The 24000-nt window shown below is 38.4% G+C and overlaps 1 protein-coding gene across 2 annotated transcripts; it reads left to right on the forward strand.

The window, feature by feature from the left end:
* The first annotated feature begins 1098 nt into the window (after positions 1–1098).
* LOC4329608 (myosin-8) lies at positions 1099–23797 on the forward strand. 2 transcript variants are annotated; one of them, XM_015770764.3, is made up of 39 exons: positions 1099–1528; positions 2572–2700; positions 2971–3114; positions 3455–3600; positions 3680–3836; positions 4077–4135; positions 4270–4429; positions 4997–5146; positions 5236–5372; positions 5482–5628; positions 5740–5841; positions 8420–8477; positions 8581–8682; positions 9001–9038; positions 9174–9300; positions 9857–10024; positions 10121–10252; positions 12987–13096; positions 13165–13225; positions 13694–13871; positions 13959–14164; positions 14317–14436; positions 15288–15386; positions 16942–17151; positions 17469–17608; positions 17710–17818; positions 17989–18027; positions 18116–18196; positions 18288–18458; positions 18590–18739; positions 19794–19967; positions 20218–20370; positions 20453–20523; positions 20608–20707; positions 21070–21126; positions 22222–22278; positions 22421–22501; positions 23101–23186; positions 23300–23797. In XM_015770764.3, the coding sequence occupies exons 1-39, from the start codon at positions 1526–1528 to the stop codon at positions 23412–23414; spliced, it is 4527 nt and encodes a 1508-aa protein (XP_015626250.1). In that variant the 5' UTR covers positions 1099–1525; the 3' UTR covers positions 23415–23797. The 2 variants fall into 2 exon arrangements, with proteins under 2 accessions (XP_015626250.1, XP_066163849.1); XM_066307752.1 differs by lacking the exon at positions 1099–1528 and having other exon boundaries at positions 2572–2681.
* The last annotated feature ends 203 nt before the right edge of the window (positions 23798–24000 follow it).

The following is a 24000-nucleotide window of genomic DNA, read 5'->3' on the forward strand; positions in this document are numbered from 1 at the left end:
AGCACGGCGGCGGGCGGAGCGAACGAGCACGACGGTGGGCGAGCGGACGAGCACGGCGGGGAGAGCGTGTAGGACTTGTCGACGGAGAGCGTGTAGGACTCGTCGACGGCGGGGCTGAGCGGGACGTCGGGGTCGGAGACGGAGAGCGCGATGATGCGGACGGGGACGCGGAGAGGGTGTAGTTGGCAGGGGGAACCAGCGGTGCGTGGCGCTTGGCGCGGATGAGGATGGCTCGGCTGACGACGAGGACGATGATGGCTCGGCTGGCGGTGTAGGCCCGCGGAGCTCGCCCACCGCCGCCACGCTCCTCCTTCGGCCACCTCCGCCGTTACGGCCCCCTCCTCCGCCCGCCGTCCGCTCTGCTCGGCCATGTGAACAAGACCACCGCGACGAGCAGCCGCCTCAACGACGCGGCCGGCGGCGCAACCACAGAGGACGACGAGGCGGACACGGAGGACCACGGTGGCCACGCGCGGCCGCCGCCGCTCTCCCCTGCCGCCCTTGCCTGCCTCGCCGGCCGCCCCTGCCTGCTTAGCCCGCCGCTGCCGCCGCTCTCGCCCACCGCCACCGCGTTCGCCTACCACCACCGCGCCTGCCTTCTTCGCCTGCCGCCGCCGCCGCCGCGGCCGCTCTCGCCAGCCGTCGCCCCGCGCGTCTCGGCCCATCGAAGAAGACGAGAGAAGAGAAGAAAGGGGAAGAAACAAGGGATGTGGGCCCATATCGTTTTCTCTCTTACATGTGGGCCCCACGTACTTTATTTATTTATTTTTGCTTACTAGGATGCCACGTCAGCGAAACCACCCACATATACTGCCATAGGATCTTGTGTGCACGGTTTATGTAAGTTTAGGGGTACACATTTCTGATTATGTGGTTAATGGGTCTCAAAAAATCTTGCTGTTAAATTGAGGGTGCTCCGGTGAACTTATTGGTTTATAAAATAGTTGAGTTTTTTTTGTAAAAGGGCCAAGTAAAAATTTCACTCGATGGGCCTCCCACGACCGCGCACGTGGGCTGCTTGACCCATTCGCGCGCGCGCGCTAGTGCTCGCGTAGTGACTAGTCCTACTACTCCTGCTACCCATGTGCTCGCTCTCCTAACACCAACCAGATCCACGAACGCCACACGAAACGCCTCGCGTCGCCGACCGCCGCCGCCGCTCGCTCCCAAGCTGCCAACGCCGCCGCCGCTCCCAGCTACCTACCTCCCGCGCGCCGATCGCCTCCGCCGCCGTAGACCTCCCTCCCTCCTTCCCTCGCTGCTTCCGCCTCGATCCCGACCTCTCCCGCCGCCGACGCCGCCGCCTCGCATTCTCCCTCGCCGCCGACTCCGCCTAGGCGGCTAGCTAGGCCTCGTGGCCGCGCGGCGGCGATCGCCGCTGTTAGCTAACTATCCCCCATCCCCTCCTAGCTAGGGCGAGCGAGGGAGGTCCGGGGCGGCTTGGATCACGCCCGGGTGGAGCCGCCCCGCCCCCCTACCCCACGTCCTGGGCGGCGTTGACCTTTCATCCGATCCCGCGGCCGAAATGGTAAGTCGATTTTGTGCTCGGTCGGTTTCGCCTACTGTTTCCGCGGTGACTTGAGTAGTGGCGTGCTTGGGGGATTTGGGTGCTGGAAATGCAAGCTTAGTAAGGGGGTGGTCTCGCGGGTTCTCGTAGCGGAAGCTCTTGTAGTTCAGTAGTTGTAGTTGTTGCGCAGTTCAATTGGGCTCAATGCGTGTTCTGATTGGGCACCGGTTGTGCTGACGAAACCGGTGGGAAACGTTAGGTAGGATCTCTGCAAGATAAACTGATTGGAATAGTCGCGCATTGTTAGGAGGGTTCTCCATTCTTGCTGTGATGGTACAATGTGGAGAGGTTCGAGCTAAATTAGGGGAGTAAGAGCGTGATGAGCGAAATCTTGGTGTGCTGGACATCTTAAGGACTTGGAAATGTTAGTGCAATGGTTGAAGCTTTATTTATATGCTTCTTGTGAGGGTACTATGCTGAGTTAATGGGCTATAAATTGGATGTTTGTGGGATAAATGAGCACTATTGCTTCGTTTGTTGTTCTTTTGAAAATAAATGAGCTTGGTATTGATAGGTCGCAGCTGGGGGTCATGGGTACAATTACATTTATTGGACATGTTTTCTTGCGGACTCTGTTGAGAAGTTGAGGCTAATGGAACGTGATATAGATCTTACGTGTGTGCTAGTATCTCTTGATAACCAGGAGCTTTATAATCTCTTTTGCAATCCATTTCTTGAAGAGTTAATTTGTTATGCAAAATGGGCACTCAAAATTTGGGATACAGGCTAACAGCACTTTCTGCAATATTTTCTATATCAGTTCACATTTATTTTGTGGTGACTAGTGCATGAAGTTGGGTAAATACTAATTAAAAAATCTTGATGTTGTACTTGCAAGTCATAGCATGGCAGAAGCGCTGAACTAGCGAGAGATATTTTGTCAGTAACTTCTGAGATTTTGTTACTGTATTTTTTTTTCACTCGGTTTTGTTCAACTCAGATTACCATGTCATTAGTTCAGCACCATTAGCCTTATTCATGCACCAATGAATATTCTGTTGCAGGCATCCAAAGTCCGCTTTACTGTGGGTTCTAATGTTTGGGTTGAGGATGCTGATGTGGCTTGGATTGATGGGCTGGTGGAGCAGGTCACTGGGGATGAACTAATTATAAGGTGCACTTCTGGGAAGAAGGTTGGTTGTTAGATGCACAATAACATACATTGCCCACCCAAAGTGGCATTTTGAGAATGCATGTAGTCCAAAGATGCTGCATCATTTTCATTCATGCTTTATCAAGGCTATTGCACTATTTCCCCCCTATATGATTTTTGTACCAGGTTGATTAGTTTAAGCTTGTCTGTGAATTTGTTGTGCATTTAGTGGTTAATTGTATTGAAGATTCATAGCTAAAATAGTAATAAATTGATGCATGCAATGGCATGCTTTATATTTCTGTTACAGGTTACTGCAAATGTATCAAGTGTCTATCCCAAGGACGCAGAAGCAAAGCGCTGTGGTGTCGAGGATATGACGAGACTAGCTTATCTACACGAACCAGGAGTTCTCCATAACCTAAAGTCTAGATATGGGATGAATGAGATATATGTAAGATAAATTGTGCAACACATTAACTCTTCCTTGTGCCATTTAGTTAATTCATCATTATAGCCTCTATTTTGTTTGATCTTACTGATTTGTAGGTTGTATTTGCATCATTCATACATGTTCTCTAGGGTGTAGGTTGTCACTGGAATTGTTTTAATCAATTCACCCCCTGTATAACTCTTATGCTTCATACATGAATTTGAAATTTTTTACTTGTGTTTAGTTTCTACATTACATGAATATATCGTTTGCAATGCTCTTCATGCTTTAACTTGTTTAATGGATTAAAGTGCTAATTCGATAACGTCTTAACTGCTCTAATGAATTATTGTCCTCCCAGACATATACAGGCAACATATTAATAGCTGTGAATCCATTTCAAAGACTTCCTCATCTGTATAACAATCATATGATGGAAATTTACAAAGGAGCAGGATTTGGTGAGCTGAGCCCCCATCCCTTTGCCATTGCAGACCGTGCATATAGGTTTGTTTTCAGCAAACAAAAGTGCCTTTAGTATGTTTTGCTTGAATTCATGTATGTATCTTAAATTTCTACTGTGCAGGTATATGATGAATTATGGTGTCAGCCAAGCCATATTAGTGAGTGGTGAAAGTGGTGCTGGTAAAACAGAAAGCACTAAAATGCTTATGCAATATCTTGCTTTTATGGGTGGCAAAGTTCAATCGGGTGGACGGTCAGTGCAACAACAAGTGCTGGAGGTGAGAAATCCATTAGCACTTTTACTTCCCACTTATTAGTTATGTTTCTCTTATGCCTCTCAAATATCTTAAGAGACTGTCAAATAATGTATATCAGTATATGCATATTATGAGCTATCATATGTGATTACATCATTACATGTAAATCAAACACTTCATTTTACAGGGTTTCATCATATTTATATTTTCATATTTGATATTACTAACTCACTTCACAATCTACCGGTTTCATTGACATAGTCCAATCCCGTTCTTGAGGCATTTGGAAATGCAAAAACAGTCAGGAATAATAATTCAAGGTGTGAACATCAATAACACTTCTGTTCTATTTTTACCAATTGGTTTTTATGGTTAGCATTTGTTCATTTAACACAAATTTTCTCTTTCTTCTTAGCTATATGTCTTCACACATTTCCTTTGTCTCACAATGCAGTCGCTTTGGTAAATTTGTTGAGATTCAATTTGATCAGAGTGGGAAAATCTCAGGGGCTGCCATAAGGACTTATCTTTTGGAAAGATCTCGTGTTTGCCAAATATCTGATCCAGAGAGAAATTATCATTGCTTTTACATGCTATGTTCTGCACCAGCGGAGGTAAAAACATGGCAATTACAGATTAAACTCTTAAATATAGGGTTGCAACTTACATTTTAGCAGTATCTTTTGCCAACTTTCTTACAAGCCATTAGAAAGGAAGTTTTTATCATGTAAATATGGTTTTCATTCAATTGTAAACTTTATCAGTTGAGGGGCAACATAAGCAGCCAACACAATGTTATTATATTTCTAAATATAATACAGTAGGAGTACATGTCTTTTCAACCTTTTTAAGGAGTACTTTAAAACAGGTGTAAACTTGCTATGTTTGTATATGTAATATGTGCTGTCACAAATGATTACATTATACATCAGTGGGAATCCACATTTTGGTTGTCAAGATACCACATTTTCAAAATTACAACTGCTGTAGGAAACAGTATTCCTATTGATGTTAGCTGCTTCAAATGTTGAACGACAAGCATATAACTTGTAATACTCTGTGCTGTTGTCTCTTGTTTTCTTTAGTTGTTCTATTAGGCCAATGTTGTAAGTAATGCACTTTTTTATCCATGAACTGTACTATCTACAACTTTTGACCTGTACTCAAAATGCTGGTGTTAGGAACGTGAAAGGTATAAGTTAGGAGATCCTGCATCATTTCACTATCTCAACCAGTCTAATTGCATTAAGCTTGATGGGATGGATGACTCTTCAGAATATATTGCAACTAGAAGAGCAATGGATATAGTGGGCATCAGTTCTGATGAACAGGTTTGGTTTAGTGCAAAGTTATATTGGAAACTAGTTTGGTTTATCTTAAAGAGCACTTTTATTAGGACCTCTGTTGGGATTTCTTGCAGGACGCAATATTCAGAGTTGTTGCTGCAATCCTTCATTTGGGCAATGTAGAATTTGTGGAAGGAAGTGAAGCAGATTCTTCTGTACCCAAAGATGATAAATCCAAGTTTCATCTTCGGACAGCTTCTGAACTTTTCATGTACTAGTTATTCCATGGGCTCAATGCAAAGTATTTTTGGGGACCCTTGCACAGTATTTTTGGGCACTCTTCACCCTTGGTATGACATGCATGTGGAAACGTTCTGCAGGTGTGATGAGGAGGCTCTTGAGGAATCTTTGTGTAAGCGTGTAATAGCAACACGTGGTGAAAGTATAGTAAAAAATTTAGATGCCCGGGCAGCAGCTCTTAGTAGAGATGCATTGGCCAGAATTGTCTACTCACGGTTGTTTGATTGGTAAGTTCTGAACTAGTCTAGATGGTTATTGCCATTCTGCTTTATATTATAATTACAAAATTTGTATTGCACAGAAATATAAGTGGCAACTATATGTTTTCTTCTTTTCAGGCTTGTAAATAAGATCAATACTTCAATAGGGCAAGATCCTAGTTCAAAGCTTCTGATAGGTGTGCTGGATATATATGGTTTTGAAAGTTTCAAGACAAACAGGTGCTTAACTGGTATGCTTTTGCATTTAGTCTCGTGTTTATCTTCATGCAATAGGTGCATCGATCATGCTGTTTGTTGAGTTTGACTAGGAGAAGAGTTTTTTTTCCCTGTACGACATATCTCCACTTACCTTTTTTATCATTCAGTTCGAAATTATCTGATCGGTGCATTTCTATCTGAAATAGATTTTTAAATTAATTATGCCTTACCTTTTCTTTCTTTCTTTTATTCTCTCTTTTCTGAGAAAATATATTCTATACCACTGAGTTTGTTCAAGTTTAACGATTCGCCATCGACATTGTCTCTTTCTATAATATACCGGTGACTTTATCAATTGTTCTACAATATGCCATTGGGCTGGACCTTCTTTTCAAAAATACCGAAAATACCCTTAGAGACATACAAGATTAACAATTGATTTATCTCTTTAGAAGTTTCAAAAAAAAAATGAAAACTTTTGTATGGCCTCCTTACACAACATGGAAGTTTGTATACAAGTTTCAAGTTTTTTATGGTATATTTCATTTTTGGAAAAAAATGTATATGTAGTATATGAGAAAGAATTTGCTTATACAAGACATAATAGCACAAAAATATCTTATATAGTGCATCAAAGATGATTTATATTAAAAAAATAAAGTCTTTTATATAGCATATAACAGATAAATTATATTTTTCTTAAAAAAATAGAAATGTAAAAAACTTGAAACTTCTATACAAATTTCTATGTTGCATAAGGAGGCCACATAAAAGTTTTCATAATTTTTTGAAACTTGTAATGATATAAATTAATTGTTAATCTTGTTTGTCCATAAGGTTATTTTGGGTATTTTTGAAAACAAGACCCAACTCAATGGTGTATCGTAGAACAATTGATAACAATGTCGATGGCAAATTGTAGAACTCGAACAAGCTCAGTGGTATAGAATAGATTCTGTTTTTTTTTTTTTTTTGGGGGGGGGGGGGTCGGGGGCGAGTGGTGGTTATAAGAAATGTTGCTCTTTGCAAAGTAGAAAAGTTGGCTTATTTGAACAATAGAAAGTGCTAGTACGGTGCTTTATTTGTCACTAAAATAGGTCATTACAGTATGCATGTAGTTGAACTTTGGAAATTTGATATTTGTTGGATATAAAAGCATGGTGATTGATCACATGAAAATGATGTAAATAGTTGTCTTGGAAAATATGGCCTAATATATGTAGTATATTATTGTAACAAAAAAACAACCATCTTGTGTTGAAGAGTATCAAAAAGAAAAGGGAAAGAAATTGCATTTAAGGAGAGTACTTTTATTCAAGGGGTAAAATGTACTTTTCGCATGGGTTAACGGAGATCAACTAATGGTGATGGCAAAAAGGGAAGAAATATACTTGTGCAATGGCATTTCATAGAATTCATGTTCATCGATGGCAATTCGTAGAACTGGATCACCTGTCAATGGCTAAACACAGAATTTCTCCAATATGGCTAAAAAGAATACTGGACTTTGAATTAAAAGAATAAAGGAGAACAATAAAATCTAACCCACATAGCCAAAGTCCAAAACAGACAGTTGAATTGTCCTTATGAGGCCACTCATAGCGTTGCTAGCCTTTCACCACCACTCATCAAACAACAAGTCTGTTGGCTGAGGAGAGTATGACCAGGCCAACCCGCTGCAATAAGGAGAACCAAAATTTCCGAGTAAACACGCACAAGACGAGGAGGTGGAGAATTGTTTCATCTCGGTCAGAAAGAGGACAGCGGTCAGGCTGCAGCAGCCCTCGCTGTAATAGACATTCCACTGCCTAGCAGCGATTATATGCAACCAGCCAAAGGAAGAAGCTGCATTTTGCAGGGGCCCAAGATTTCCATATACGCTCCAAGGAGAAAACTGGAAGCCCCTTGAGGCATTATATGCCGATTTGACCAAGTACTGGCCTGAGCTCGAAAGTCACCAAATAAGCTCATCTGAAACACCTGGTTGTAGCTCCGCCTTAGAGAGGATATCCCAAAGATCAAGGAAGCCTGCAAGGGAACCAACAGATGCTGCTCCCTGAACATCCTGAATCCATCTTCGATCAGTCAAATCATCAAGGACTGTTCTCTGGTTTGCCCTTTGTTTAGGCACTAGGGCATACAAGTGGAGCGCAAGATCCTCAAAGCCCATTCAACCATCTGTCCAGAAAATGGTGTTAGCTCTGTTACTAGCTTCAGAAACCACGGCCATGGAGGACTGAACACAATCATTCACTTGACAACTGGTGGGCAGGGGCAAAACACATCTTTTCTCTTGTACTTTATGATGCCTTGGACACTTAAAGTTGTTGGATCTTGTCCATGGTCCTGTATTCTAATAACTTGTGAATGTGCAAGATAAAAATATGAAAAATGTTTTGTTATCAAATGACCGAATAAAAGTGTAGATCTGGGCCATGGGCTTTAATGTTTGCTTTCTTGGTTGGTTGTTATGATTTGAGCCTTAAATTTGCATGTATTCTTGAATCAGTTATTAACTATTGCATGATATGAAACCATATGCTTATCTATTGATATGGAGATTATAACATTTACATCTTCATATTTTTCTATGCCTCAGTTTTGAGCAGTTTTGTATCAACTTAACTAACGAGAAGCTCCAGCAGCACTTTAATCAGGTTAGGGAATGGAATAGTTATTGATGTTCTGCATTCTATATTTTATTATATTAATTAAACTTTACATTGTCACCTTTTTAATTCTATATATTTTCTTCTGTAGCATGTGTTTAAAATGGAGCAAGAGGAATATACAAAGGAAGAAATTGACTGGAGTTACATCCAATTTGTGGACAATCAGGAGATTCTTGATCTCATTGAGAAGGTGAACAGGATCCAGTTTCAACCCCTTGTTTATTATCAATATAATTGTTTTTTATATTGAGATGATTAGTTATAGACTTCTAGGCCCACGCTATAGACCGAAACCCTGAACAATTCATTCACCTACGTCCAAACCTTTCTCTACTTCCATGTACTCATGTTTTCAAGCAGTATTGAATATAATGTTATCTCATATAAAGTATGGAGCTCCATGTTTCAATTACAGTGTCTATATATGCATAGATATCACTGGTTAATTTCCAATAGGTTGAACCTTATATATGATGCAATATCTGACTCCTTATTTATTGTCATACAGAAACCAGGGGGGATAATTGCTCTACTCGATGAGACTTGGTATGCACAAGTAAATTATGACTGTTCCTTTTCTGGCTAGAGGAAGTGGTAGTATTGGGGTTTGAGCCTTAAATTTGCATGTATTCTTAATTATCATTCTGAGTTTTTCTAACAATACCTTATTTTTTATGTCAGCATGTTGCGAAATTCAACCCATGAAACATTTGCTGAGAAGCTATATCAACAATTTAAGGGCAACCAACACTTCAGTAGGCCAAAATTTTCACGTTCTGATTTCACTATTCATCACTATGCCGGACATGTAAGTGTCATATATTTCTTTTGTCTGCCTACTGACCACTTTCAGGACTGCTGATAGAGGAATTATTTATTACCAGCTCATGACAATGACACATATGGCAGCATACCGTCGTAGTTGGTATGGGAAAACAACTTTCCAAGCTGTGGGATGGATGCATTTTGGCATTCAATCCAGCTGAAATTGGCATGCCATGCCTCGTTAATACTAGTCAATCTTGTTTTTATGTTGATCATGTTACAATGGAATAGAGTTATGCCCGATGTCACTCAAAATAGCTATGCGCAGCCAATAGCAACATGTGCTTGCTTATGTGTTCTCCCAAAAATATACAGCTCTTAACCAATTGGAGCATAGTAGAAGGGGCTGATAACTAGAATTATAATAAATAGTAAATATTTCATGTCCAATACAAGCTTACAACAAATGACTAATATATCTATGTTCGAGATGGATTAGCCTGCTGTGTAAACTAGTGGCATACAATTTGGTTTTATAGAGTTGAACCTGCATAGTATGCAGTGGAGACTTATGTAACCACATGTTTCTTCTTTTGCAGGTTACTTATCAAACAGATTTGTTTTTAGATAAGAACATAGACTATGCTGTAAATGAGCATCAAGTTCTGTTACATGCTTCTAGATGTTCATTCGTTTCAAGTCTTTTTCCACCTTCTGAAGAATCAACTAAATCTACAAAATTCACATCCATAGGTTCAAGCTTTAAGGTAAAAATGTTATTCCTTTTATTTACTCCATACTCAGTTTCATTACACTATAGTTTTCTTACTACGATTATATTTTAATTTTCTCTTGCATCACAGCAACAACTGCAAGCTTTGTTGGAAACTTTGAGTTCAGTAGAACCACATTACATTCGCTGTATAAAGCCAAATAATGTTCTCAAGCCAGCAATTTTTGAGAACAGCAATGTTCTCCAGCAACTTCGATGTGGAGTAAGAAACTCTATCACCCTGATTTATTTTACTGGATGCAAGGTCTAGGAAAAATATCAAGCATTCTTAAATTCTTTTATGAGTGAATAATCCATATTCTAGATTAAATTTGATAAAGCTTTGGAAAAATCACATTTTTGGCCTGTGTATTTCAATGCAGATGCCTTGCCCTTATAATCCTGAGCCGAGATCAGTTAACTCTTGTAATTCCAGTTTTTTGTAGTGCTTTCTCCATGCTGATTGACGGTGTTTTTTTTTACCTGATATGTCATTGGGCATCACATCTGGCTATCATTTGTCACTCTCTCAGTCTCTCTAGCCAGTCAAACCCCAATACTACCACTTTCTCCAGCCAGAATGAAATTTGGAAACCTATACTCAGCAAAACATGTCTAATTATGCCTACGTGGCAGAAATGCAAGAAAAACAGAATTATAGGGTACTCCCTCCGTCCCAAAATATAACAACTTTTAGCCCCCTGGATTTGTCCCAAAATATAACAACTTCTCCACCAACATTTTCTTCTCAACCAATCACAACTCTCCACCATTCACTTTTCCTACCTACCTCCACTACTCATCCAATCACAACACTCCATCATTTACTTCTACCTACTTTCTTAATAACCGTGTCCAACTCTAAAACTTCTTATATTCTGGGACGGAGGGAGTATGGTTTTGTAAGTGCATCTGCACCTCGAGATTGATTCAATTTTCAGATTCGAACTAACTAGTCCATCTTTTATTGATGAAAATTTTTTATTGGCCATCTAAAGTTGCAAAGCTTCCTTATATGCCACTCAAGACATGCTATTCTGCCACTGGAACAGTTGTTTACCACTCTGCCATGAAAAAGCAGCCATTTAGATGGTGCAGATAGACCAGAATTCCCTTAGACCCTACATAAACGGCTCAATGATGATGCCACATGGTCCCACCCCTTGAACTCCCCATCTCCCCGGAATTCTACACTCGATGGCTTGACAGTGTGAATCCAGTCTTCCCACAGGAGCCATATTTCTTGGGGAACCAAGGCCACAAATCCTATCTCCACTAGAATAGAGGCACATTGTACAGAGATGGGGAGAGACGACAAGCAACATTTGGTCAATAAGGAGATAAAAGATCTGCATGATCTCTTCAGATACATAGCGATACCTCGAACTGGATGCACTAATTTATGTGAAATGACCTAATAGTTGTGTAATCGCTGTCATTAGAAGGACCAAAACAAATCACAATGAATATAACTGTAGCAAGGGGTGGCGCACAGCGGCAGCTGGTAGCTAGTGATGTGTGGTGCCAACCTTTTGCTGCTGGACCTTAAGCTACCATTGCACCATTGACCACATGCCTCAGGCATCTCTCCCAGAAGATCAAAGAGGACAAACGCATGGCACGTGTGCTATGTTGAGCTAGCCAGCCTTGGAATTGCTGTGTGCCAAAATGGGCCAACGTGTACAAATATGCAGAAAATACCCTATTGGTTAGGGTAATTACACAGCTTGCTATACAATATATCTAACAAGTGGTCCAGTTTGAGGTCTCATGGTGCATGGGGAAGAAGCCCATTGGCAGAGGTGGCACTTCTGACAATGGGCATGCTAGACCTGCTTTAGAGTCAAGAAATGGAGGAAGAAGATAAATAAGAAAGAACAGAGGAAGCTGCCTAGGCCCCAGCGCCCTGTGCTGACTGTTAGAATACTGGAACAATGTGGACCAGGGAGTAGTTTGGCCACTTAACCAAAAGACTGACAAGTGACAAGCCTCCCACCTGTCATGGAAATTTCCTGATGGATAGGCAATACCAGTGTCATATAAGTGATGTGAAATTTTATCCCATGGCATACAAGGGAATAGCCATTCTGGATGGGGAATAAGGGCAAATAGGAAGTGTGGATGGAAAATAGAGGATTTTCTCTTTATCCATTTAATTTCTCTACACAAATATCAAAACATTTGGATCGGTAAGATAGATTATGAACCTACATATACATTTGGAGATGAATTTTGTTCCCACTCACAATCTCACATGATCATTTGTGATAAGCCATCATGAAACCCTGTTGCACATACACAGTGAGATGTCAAAACCTACGAATTCAGTTGCACAGGGTGAAAGAGTTATAATCCACAGTATGTTGAGAAAAGGCCTAGTACTAGCACATAAATTGCTACTCAAATCATTGTTATGGTATTCTAAATAATGCTTTAACCACTGTAGTTATGGCAACACCCATTTACCGGGTGTTGTAGGCCATTAGATAGATGTTATGCAGTTATTTGGACCGCAGCCTTTGAAGTCATCTGATTTGTTGCCACTGTAAACATAAGGTGTACAAAAACACCATGTTACCCTCTTTCCTTTGGGCTCAAATCACAACCTCGCCTTGCACGCATAAATCAGAAGGCTTGAGTGTTTATTCACTTAGAAAATACTATGAACCTATCATGCGAAAATTGAACGTATTTCTGCGTATCTTTCTTTGCCAAATTACATCATAAAAGGCAATCTTCTAAACTTTGTTCTTTTGAACTCATATGGGTCCAAATGTGTAACAGTAGAAACACAAGTACATTAGAAAAAAATGATTCGGCAATAAAGACATGGTGGTAGTATTCCAGCAGATAAATTTGACTGCTATTACTTGCATGTTTTTCATGCAGTTCATATTAACTTGTATTTTGGCCTTTTGGGATATTGATTTCACCGCATGCATTAACCTTTTAAACAGGGAGTGCTAGAGGCAATAAGAATAAGCTGCCTAGGGTACCCAACAAGAAGAACATTTGATGAGTTTGTTGATCGTTTTGGTGTTTTGCTACCTGAAGTTCTTGATGAAAGGTAAATCTATTGATTCGACTTTTTAAACCTTTTTATTTCTAGAAAGACTAATGACTTTTTGTTGGCAGTTATGATGAAGTTACTGCTACAGAAATGCTTCTTGAGAAAGTCAATCTCACAGGCTATCAGGTAACCAATATGTATTACAATCTGCAGTTGTAATGTTTTAAAATTTTAGTCCATATCACTTTTTTATAATATATTTGGCATTTCTTCGAATTCTCTAACATTTTTTCCTAATATCATTGCTTTTAAATTTCAATGTCTTTGTTGTTTTCTACTGATCTGGTAAATATGCTACTCAGATAAGCTTCTGTTCAATGGTCTGTACTTCTGTAACAGCCTTTATGCAAGTTCCTCCAAAGTGTCTAGCATGATGGAAAATGAAAAATCTTCACAATCTTTTAAAAAGCTTGAACTAATACAAGAAATACTTGTGTACATATTTTGTCCATAGATCAAGAAATTTCCTTTATTAATAATACATGGAATTCTATGTTAAATGCAGTCTCCATGCTATCTAGATAAGCTGTGTATTTAAAAGTTCTAATGTTGATGATGTATAGGCTTTGATTACTTTTGGTCTTATCCCCACAGATAGGGAAAACGAAAGTGTTTCTGCGTGCTGGTCAGATGGCTGAGCTAGATGCTCGAAGGACTGAGGTCTTGAGCAGTTCTGCTAGCAAAATCCAGAGAAAAGTTCGATCATACTTGGCTCACAAACACTTCATTCAGTTGCGATTATCTGCTACTCAGCTTCAGGCAGTATGCAGAGGTATATTTTTGTGGAACAATATTGAAAAGACTTTACTCTTGTATGATTTTAAGTGGAGGTAATGCTTATGATCTGTGCCAACTGAAGGACAAATTGCAAGACATTATTATGAAGACCTCCGTAGGAAGGCTGCGACCTTGACAATTCAGACCTATTACCGTATGCATTTTGCAAGGAAAAATTATAGAGATCTCTGTTCTGCATCAACTACTGTCCAATCTGGTCTACGTGGCATGGCGGCTCGCAAGGAACTCCAGTACCGTCAGCAGACAAAAGCTGCAGTGATTATTCAGGTCCATTTTCTGGTCACAATGTATTCTTTTTCTACTGAAATTTATGTAAAATTATATCTTTTGTGAGTGAATTGGTTTAAGCTTTGTATATGCATCTTCCTTTATTACCTATCACTACCTTAACAATAGTTTTGATATTTTTGTCCATTCAGAGTTACTGTCGCAGTTATTTAGCACACTCACAGTACATGGGCTTGAAGAAAGCAGCGATCACAACCCAATGTGCTTGGAGAGGGAGGTTGGCCAGAAGAGAACTTCGAAAACTTAAAATGGTAAGAACCACCATGTGAACGGTTTCGCTATGTTTTCTTTTCTTTGACCTTGACTGTTTGTTTCTTCTACATTTGCTATTTCCATTGTGTTAGACCTAGGCACTAGACTTGGTAATAAAGTCCATCCATAAGAGGTCCGGCATATATATTTACCATTTCCTGATGAAACTTGGCTTCGATTTACTCCCTCCTTCCCAAATTGATCATCATATATGTTTATGCACTAAGACCAAGAATAATTTAAATCACATCAATTAAGACACCATGCACACATTCTCCCACAATGCATGCATCGAGTAAAACATCATGCCAATCACACCTTAGCATGCACACATTCTCCCATGTTGCATTAATTGTATTATGATGAAATCCGTGTCCATGCGGTTATATGATGATCAATTTGAGAAATTTTGAATTCCATTATATGATGATCAATTTAGGAAGGAGGGAGTACATCTTTACCTCTGCTGATATGCCTTGATGTCACTGCTCATCATGAGCTTGTTATGGTTGCATGGCTGGAAATTACATGAAAGCAGAATTTCAAATTAGTCTAGTTATAATATGGCAATGCTATTCAAAATTTGAAGTTGTCGATAACTTAGTATATACCATACTTTCATGAACCTAGCATGTACCCTCCTATAGATGAAATAAAAGAGCATGCTAGCTTTCAAGTTTCGCCAAAACTCCTTTACCTGCAAGTTCATTTAATAGTTGTAAGCCAGCAGCCTGTCACACTTCTGGTAATATGGATAATCATTAAGACCATAGCTAGAGTTTCAAACAGTCCTAGTTAGTTCATCTACTTTGGTCCGTTGACTTATATCACTTTATTTTGCTACTTTCAGGCTGCAAAAGAAACTGGTGCTCTGCAAGCTGCTAAGAATAAATTAGAGAAACAAGTTGAAGAGCTAACTTGGCGGCTTCAGCTGGAGAAACGCATGAGGGTAAATTCAGAGATTGCTTTGTTTTTACAGTCAGACCGTTTATGTTGTATTTGTCTACAGCTGATGTAATTGCACATATTACATCATTAGATTCTCTATGATTATATATATATTTCATGTTAAAATATAAATGGGACAAAGAAATAACTTTAGAAAAAAAAATGAAATTCACAACTAGTGTACTGGCACAGGAAGGACTTGCTATGCCTAATATTGACAGTTCTAGAAATATAAGTATTTGCCAACATTTTGGAATTCTTCGTTAATTCCTATCTGGCTGTTCGGAAAAAAGTTCGTCTTTGGCTCTTGTTCACCAAAAGTCTAAATGTAATCTGAAACACCAAAAATACTTAAAATAAACAGGTCAAAGCTAACATAGATCTGGTTTTCATGAGTGTGTCTGCTACATGAATTGACCATTTGTTGATGTGATACTAATTAGGAGTAAGTATGGTCATGATCATCGAAGCAGGATAAACATTGATGACTATGATGAAATGGAATTGTACAGAATGCTAGAGTTATAGCTGAAGGAGATTTGTGGAACTAGATTGTGTAGCTGGAGGCATAGCATAACGAGATGGTAAAATTTGAGGTGTAGTGGGAGATGGTGGTTCAAGAAATGATGGTGTGACTAGAGTCGGAAAGGTTCAATATAGGTCATATGTCTAATTAAAGTATAAATTAAGTTTAGGAACTGTGTGAAGATGGGGAAGGTAAACGTCTCACCAGAACATCTGTTCAAAGGTGACATCAGAAGAGGCTTAATATATTGATAGCCCTTATGGGAGATTGTACTCTAGATAAACATACAACTAACTACATCTGAGTAGTCAATTTCGTGCTTTCATTAGGAGGAAGCAAGAAATAGTACATACTACAAACATGAAAACTGAATTTGATGGTAATCTTGGATATCCAAACGATACGCCAAGGAAGTGGTGGTACCAACCCCATGTCTACTTATACATATTTATGGGATTCTATGGGCACACTACCCATTGCTGAGATAGTTCCTAATGTATTCAGCAATTATTTCCTGTGTTTCTATCTTAATCATGGATGGTTTAAAATTGTAAAAAATGGTTTGTTTGTATTTCAAAATTTTATCTGCGTGCTTGCTATTTCATGAATGCCACTTTCCTGGAAGCTTAAGGTGACTAGAGGTTGAGACCAATGGCTGCATTTTTTTTTCCTGATAGCATGTTCTAATAAACTGCATGCACAATTAAAGATAACATATATATATATACTCCCTGGTCATGAAAACATGTTGTTCTGGAGATGTTTCAAGTCAAACTTTTAGAACTTTGAATATCATTATCATATTAAACATCTAGAATTGATGCATATGAGTCCTAAATTTGGATTGTTTCAAAAAATACTTTTGCAATATTTTGCAATCCAATACAGATTAGCTGTGAAGAAAAACATGATCCCATGATTGGAAGGAGTAATTAAGTAAAATCAATTTCTAATCACAACACAGATTTTATTTGTTTCGTTTTTGTTTTACATCTATGAAGTGTCTTATGCAAAGTTTGCTGGCCTGCAGGTTGACATGGAAGAAGCCAAGTCACAAGAAAATAAGAAGCTGCAACAGAAATTGCAGGAACTTGAATTGCAGTCCAATGAAACAAAAGATTTGTTAAAAAGGGAACAAGAAACTGCTAAAGCAGCATGGGAGAAAGCTGCCTTAGTACCAGAGGTCCAGGTTGATACAACTCTTGTTAATGAGCTCACAGCTGAAAACGAGAAGCTCAAGGTAAACATCTTCACTACAGTTGATTCATTGCACATTTGGACTAGCAAGTTTGTCCACTTTCATGGTAATCCGGACCATTCAGGGTATTATGTATATTGACAAGTGAAGGACATTTATTCCATTTTGTAAATTGGTAGTGTAGCTTGACAGGTAAGGAGACCCCTGGATTCTTTTGTGAGCATATTAAACATACAACCATACTGTTGGCACCAACATTACAAATAGAGTTTCTTTTTTATACAAGTCATGGTATTACTGTGTTGTACCACAAAATATAATGAGCTAAATGACTTAATCCTTTTCTTTTATATGTTTAGACACTTGTGGCTTCTCTCGAGACAAAAATTGATGAAACGGAACAGAGGTTTGATGAAGTGAAGAAAGCTAGAGAAGAGTTGCTGAAGAAAGCCACAGATGCAGAGTCAAAGATAAATGGACTAACGAACACAATGCTAAGGTCCTAGCTATGGCATTGTTTACATGATATAAAGCATATCTAGATATTGATAACCCCTCTATATGTGTTCTTTTTAGTTGATTGGCTTCTTTTCCATACAGTCTTCAAGAAAAACTAACAAACATGGAACTGGAAAATCAAGTTCTCCGGCAGCAGGCACTGTTTCGTTCTCCTGTGAGAACAATACCTGAAAACACGTCTCCAAAAGCTGTAAGTGCCTTTTCTATCCTAGTCCTACCTCCTTTGTCTTACACTCATGATTCTTTACGTCCAGTACAAATATCAGTCTTCTGGTCCTTTCTTTTTTTCCATTCATCCATTTTTTTGGTGTTTTTACCTTCTCTTTACTGAGTCCCTTCTTTGGCTTTCCACCTTTGCAGAATTCAACTAATAGCAGTCCACACGGGGATGAACAGATGGTTGGAAGCAGTTGTCTTGTAGAGCTAGTTAAATCAATATATACTTTTCAGTTTTATGATTGAATCTAAATTGCTTTTTTCTCTCCAGACACCTCATGGTACACCTCCAGCTTCTAAAGAATATGGGAAGTTCGCACAGCCAAGACCATCCTTTTTTGAGAGGCAGCATGTATGTTCAAACTTTTTGCATTTTTTGTTTAATTCATTTAGTGACGTTATTTTGGAACAGATGTTGATTTCCTTCATCCACAACTTTACAGGAGAGTGTTGATGCACTGATAAACTGTGTTACTGAAAACATTGGCTTCAGTGAAGGAAAACCAATTGCTGCAATAACCATATATAAATGTCTGGTTCATTGGAAGATCTTTGAAACAGAGAAAACATCTGTTTTTGATCGGCTTATTCAAATTTTTGGTTCTGCGATGCAGGTATCTTTGCTGGTGTTGACTATATGTGCCCCTTTTGGTCAACTACTCTTGTTTCACAACCATTCTGTTCCTGAAATGCATGACAATTTTATCAATATTCTCTTACAAAAATGGCTCCTTCTGTATGTCAGAAACACGATAGCAATGAGGATCTTGCATACTGGTTATCAACTTCATCAACTTTATTGATTATGTTGCAAAAGAGCCTAAAAGCTGCTGGCTCATCTGGAGGAACTCCACGGAAAAAACCACAGACTCAGTCATCATTCCTAGGGAGGATGGTATGTTTTGCCACTTCACTACTTCAGTCACCATATGAACCATCAAATCCTTAGAAGTTGGAGTTCTGTGTTTTCACTTATCAATATTACTTCTTTGCTCTTTTTAAAATTTATTAACTTATATATCAACATGCGCCATATGAAAATGACAATAGTAGATTTGTTGAGAGTATTTTCACAATATTATAGGTTGATACTTTTGCCAACGTATTATCACTTCGAATTATTATTCGTAATCAATGTTTCTTACGACCCTATTATTTTGTGCAGCCGAAGTTTTTCAAATTTGACCTAACATTAAAAATGTTTCGAGGTTGGCCACATGGATGTCATCATTTGTTTCTTAAAACTATTTACATAATATTATGATTTACCCTATTCATAACGCAGAATTTTCTTTTTGGCCTCTCACCTGAACTATTTTATCTTTCTATTATCAAAATGTTTCACTTATATCCTCCTACCATCAAAATTTTTCACTTCAACTTTCCACTCATTCAGTACTGCTCATCTCTCTTTTTTTCCAATACCATCCTGTCAAGTCTAGCTAACTGTTAGACTCACCCGAAAAGGACCATTGCGCTCTTATGTCAACCAAAAATTATAGGAATTTCAAAAAAAAAAAATCAGAGATATTTTGCAAAAAAGGCTTTATGATGGAGAATTTTTTGTGTAGCTTGAAATGTTTCTTTTAGTCATAGAAAATGGGAATACTGATATAAGTTGTTATCTCCAGTCTATACCAAAGGAATTTCTGGATGTAATATTTTCAGGAAAATTAAGAACCATATAATTTACTACCTTCTATTTTTAAAGAAATGTAGTCTTTTAGTAGTGATCCTTTTTTTTTTTGGATGATGGTTTATAGAATTTTTGTTAATTTTACCATTTTATTTTAATATTGAACTTATTCTGGGGCATAATAGTGTTTTGGACACAAATGAAGTATAAACTCATCCAATCTCATGATATTAACCAAATTAGCATTTTTTCCCCTTCGTCACATTGTTCATAAAGACATGGTTTCTGCATTGTTCTGGTGTTTTGTGGCCAGGTGTTCCGCTCGTCAAACATCACTGTTGATATGGACCTTGTGCGCCAAATTGAGGCCAAGTATCCTGCTTTTCTTTTTAAGCAGCAGCTTACAGCTTTTGTCGAAGGATTATATGGAATGATCCGTGACAATGTGAAGAAAGAACTATCTTCACTACTCTCACATGCTATTCAGGTAAACTGATTTCTGTTGGTTATTCTGTCAATTGAAATATCAGTTGAAAGACACCATTGCACAAACTGGTGCATTATTGTGAGCGAATAAACAATGTATGTTCATGATATGCATATTTGCTAATAAAACCCATTATTTGTTGACTAGGCTGTTGTTTAGTGCATCCAATACTATATGTCTATATTGTTTTAATGCCTGCAGGTGTTTTATTAGTCTTTTTAGAGTTAATTGTTATATTGTGTTACTGCAGGTCCCAAGAATCATGAAAGCCAGTATGGTAAGAGGGCGTTCATTTGGGACATCGAGTTTACCAAGGGGACGTTCATTTTCAAATCAAGGTAGCTACTGGCAAGCGATAGTTGATAATTTGGATGAACTATTGAAAATCCTACAAGAAAATTGCGTAAGAAATTACTACTTCATTTTCTGTACATACCATAACTACAACTAGTGATGGTATTCTAAACGTTCTGCTAAAATTTTAGGTCCCGGCAATTTTTATGAGGAAGATATTTACCCAAATTTTCTCATTCATCAATGCCCAACTTTTTAATAGGTAATTGTCTGCTGATACTAACCTTAACCTTTCAATTTTGTCCAATATCATAAATTCCTTATTCTTTGGCTGCACTGTTTTCAGCCTTCTTGTACGCCATGAGTGCTGCTCTTTCAGCAATGGAGAGTATGTGAAACAAGGATTAGCACAAATGGAGGTGTGGTGTGGAGAAGTCAAACCAGAGGTAATGATATGAATGCACTTGCATCATATGTCTCGAGTAGTTTAAGTTGTTAGTTTTAATTCTTTGCAGCAAAACTTTGAATTAAGCTGTATCACCTCACTACTGTGAGCAACAAGTGTTCATCCTCTATAACCAGTCAGATTAGCAATGTTTACTCTAATTCATAATAATGTGCAGAACCACATTATTAGTTTGTTTCCTTGATCTGCTCAATGATGAGAATTGCAATTTTTCTTACGTTAACCTTGTTAACTCAAGTTTATAATTCTGGACAACTTTATTATAATATTTCGTTGTTTGCCTCAATGTCAAGAATTGCAATTTTTCACGTTTCCCCCTGCCTGACTGTTAAATGCCAACAGTACGTAGGATCTGCATTGGATGAACTCAAGCACATAAGGCAAGCTGTTGGTTTCTTGGTATGTTACATCTCATGCACTCATATTTCGGGTCCACTTTCTATTGTTAGGTCAATTCGTGCATTTCATCATTATTTTTCCTTAACTTGGTAGTGTCCTGAAATCATGTATCACACAGCAGAAGCAAATGTTGACTTGATAACTTGGTGCAAACTTGGACAGAAGCAAATGTTCTACTGCATGGAAGTTCTAAAAAAATCTCAAAAAATTCACACACGGATAAGATGATATTAGAAAACCATACAAAATTGAACTACCAAATTGAGTCATTTATGAGACATAAAATTAACAAGCTACTATGAAAAAACACTATTCCTGATTTTTTTATATTCTTCACTATTTGTTATGTTTATATAGTTTGGTCTTGCAATTTCGTATCTAATATTATGTTACCTATGTGTGAATTTTCAAAGATAATTTGAAAATTTTTATGATATAGTTTGTATGGTTTCCACCAAAGATGTGGTTTCCACTGCATATTTTGTTTACCCTTGATAATTGGCATTGAATATAGCATGTATCAAATCCAGCTGTAAGTTGGCCAGACAGTCCAAGATGTTGATATGTACATCGTTCCTCAATATATGAGATTTCATTATGAAATTAAATCTATTTTATGTTGGGAACTCATTTAGATAATGACATAGTGCTTTTCTCAAGCTTATGTGCAGTTTCTGGTGTGTCATTTTATTCTAAAACAAAAAGGATGTATTTATTTAAATCCACCTTGTCACTGGAACAATCATCGAAACTTGTACACACCAAATTCATACTATTTGGGCAAAATCTTTTGGTATGGCAAAACCTTAGTTGACTGCATTGTGTTACGTTTCATTCAATATTTTCTGTTTTCAGAAGTGTGCAGCACAAAAAGATTAGCAGATTTAGGTTCTTTTTGACAATGTGGTGTCTTTTCAAAGACACTTCAAAAATCTCATTGGATAAGTAAAGATTCAACCAACCAAGTTACACAGGGGCAATCTGACTTTAGTTTCTTTCCATGAAGCTTTCTTGTTGATGATGATATGACTGGGATGTTTGTACTTCACGTTCCTTGTTGATGATGATGACTTACATATTTCTGTTGTTGTGTAGGTCATATTTAAAAAATTCAGGATTTCATATGATGAGATTGTCAATGATCTGTGCCCAGTATGCTCCTCTCTCTCCCTCCCTCCCTCCCTCCCTCCCTGTCTTCGCACGTGCACATGTGTGGGCACACGGATGACGGATGGGTACAGGCTGCAGGCATGGGAAGATAATGTATATTGCATTTTGCTGTGGTAATATGCAGGTACTAAGTGTCCAGCAGCTGTACAAAATATGCACACAGTACTGGGATGACAAATACAACACAGAGAGTGTATCTGAAGAGGTAAGAGGAGAAACCCTGCTAATTTTTATGGTTCAATAGCAATCGTGATATTTGCATACCATTTTGAGTGTGTAATAAAATTTGCTATATAAAACAAGATAATTTTTGTACAAGTTCCTTCATTTATCCATATTTTTTTATTTTCCTTTTATCAGTTGGGTATCTTTTTTCTGGGGGTTGCAAGTTGCAAACCATCAGAAAAGGTGACGTTTATGAAGAAGTGATTGGTGTGGTTTGGAAAATACGTTCCAAAGGGTCTTGGGTTGTTAAAATTTCCACTGTGTAATTCAAAAAGTAGATTTCCAGTCAGAAACATGCATACAGAATATCTACCAGAGTGGTCTGAGGTTCAGGACTTTAGGGTGTTCTTTGCTGTAAGCTAGTAAGCTAACAGCTAACCACAATTTTCAATTATTCTGCAGTGTGATAAGCTTAATTCATTAGGATAGAAAAAATAGTTAGGCCATTCCAATATTGTGAATATATTGAATATGAACCCAAAACGTTGTGCATTTATTTTATTTTACACGTTGCCCTTCAGTAGAACACATAGCTGCTGACAAAAATCAAGAGCTCATTTATTTGCCACTGGATTGTAGGTACTTGATGAAATGAGGACGCTGATAACGAAGGAATCAGGCCAAGATAGTTCAGAGAATACCTTTTTATTGGATGATGAAATAAGGTGAACAAAAACAAAATAACTATGCCAATATGGCACTGGCGTTCTTCCAAGGATGTCCTGAACAGCAAACGCTGGCGTACTGATATTATTTTTTTTTAATTTGTGTGTTGCAGCATGCCCATATCACTTGAGGAGATTGGGGATTCTATGGATTCTAAAGAATTTCAGCACATAGCCCCACCACCAGAACTTGTTGCAATCCCCGCATTCCAATTCTTGAAGAGCTGAGAGCCCTCAAAGACCATATACATACATGCTGCACAGCCAGACCTCTTTTTTGTACCATCGATGTTGTAGATTTCTGTCCTTGCGGTTCCTTGTGTAAATTATTCTTTTTGGTAGGTAGGGGTTCCTTTTCCCCTATGTTTTCGTTGGCTTGGGTTGGGAAAATTATTTGCCCTCCCAAAAATGTGTCCAAAATATGAATATAGAAATTCTTAGTTTTTTTGTAGGCATGGTAGGGTTGTAGACACTCAAGCGCCACGCTTGGGTTACCTTATCCTGCACAACTTGTAGTTAGTAACATTTTTTTAAAAAGCCATATCGATTCCATTTTATTGTACAGAACTACTGGAAAATATCAATAAGTTAAATCATTTTTTTTTCGCAAAGGAATTTCTGTTTAACATTTAAGTTCAATTGCTGTGCAAGAGAGCTGCGTTGGGATAAGGAAACAAATGCTAATTCATCCCGAACCAAACGCATGCTAATGGGTGGTTGGATGTTGGGGATGGTTAAAATTACTATAGAAATGTTTATATTATATTGTGTGCAAAATTTGAATCTATAAATACTTATATTTAGGGGGTGTTTA

The sequence above is a fragment of the Oryza sativa genome, chromosome 2 (genome assembly GCF_034140825.1).
Source record: "Oryza sativa Japonica Group chromosome 2, ASM3414082v1".
In the NCBI taxonomy this organism is placed as follows: domain Eukaryota; kingdom Viridiplantae; phylum Streptophyta; class Magnoliopsida; order Poales; family Poaceae; genus Oryza; species Oryza sativa.

Coding starts and splice junctions, on each gene's coding strand:
- LOC4329608 (XM_015770764.3), top strand. Junction 4,136..4,269: donor GTCAGGAATAATAATTCAAG/GTGTGAACATCA, acceptor CTCACAATGCAG/TCGCTTTGGTAAATTTGTTG. Junction 14,437..15,287: donor AACTTCGAAAACTTAAAATG/GTAAGAACCACC, acceptor TGCTACTTTCAG/GCTGCAAAAGAAACTGGTGC.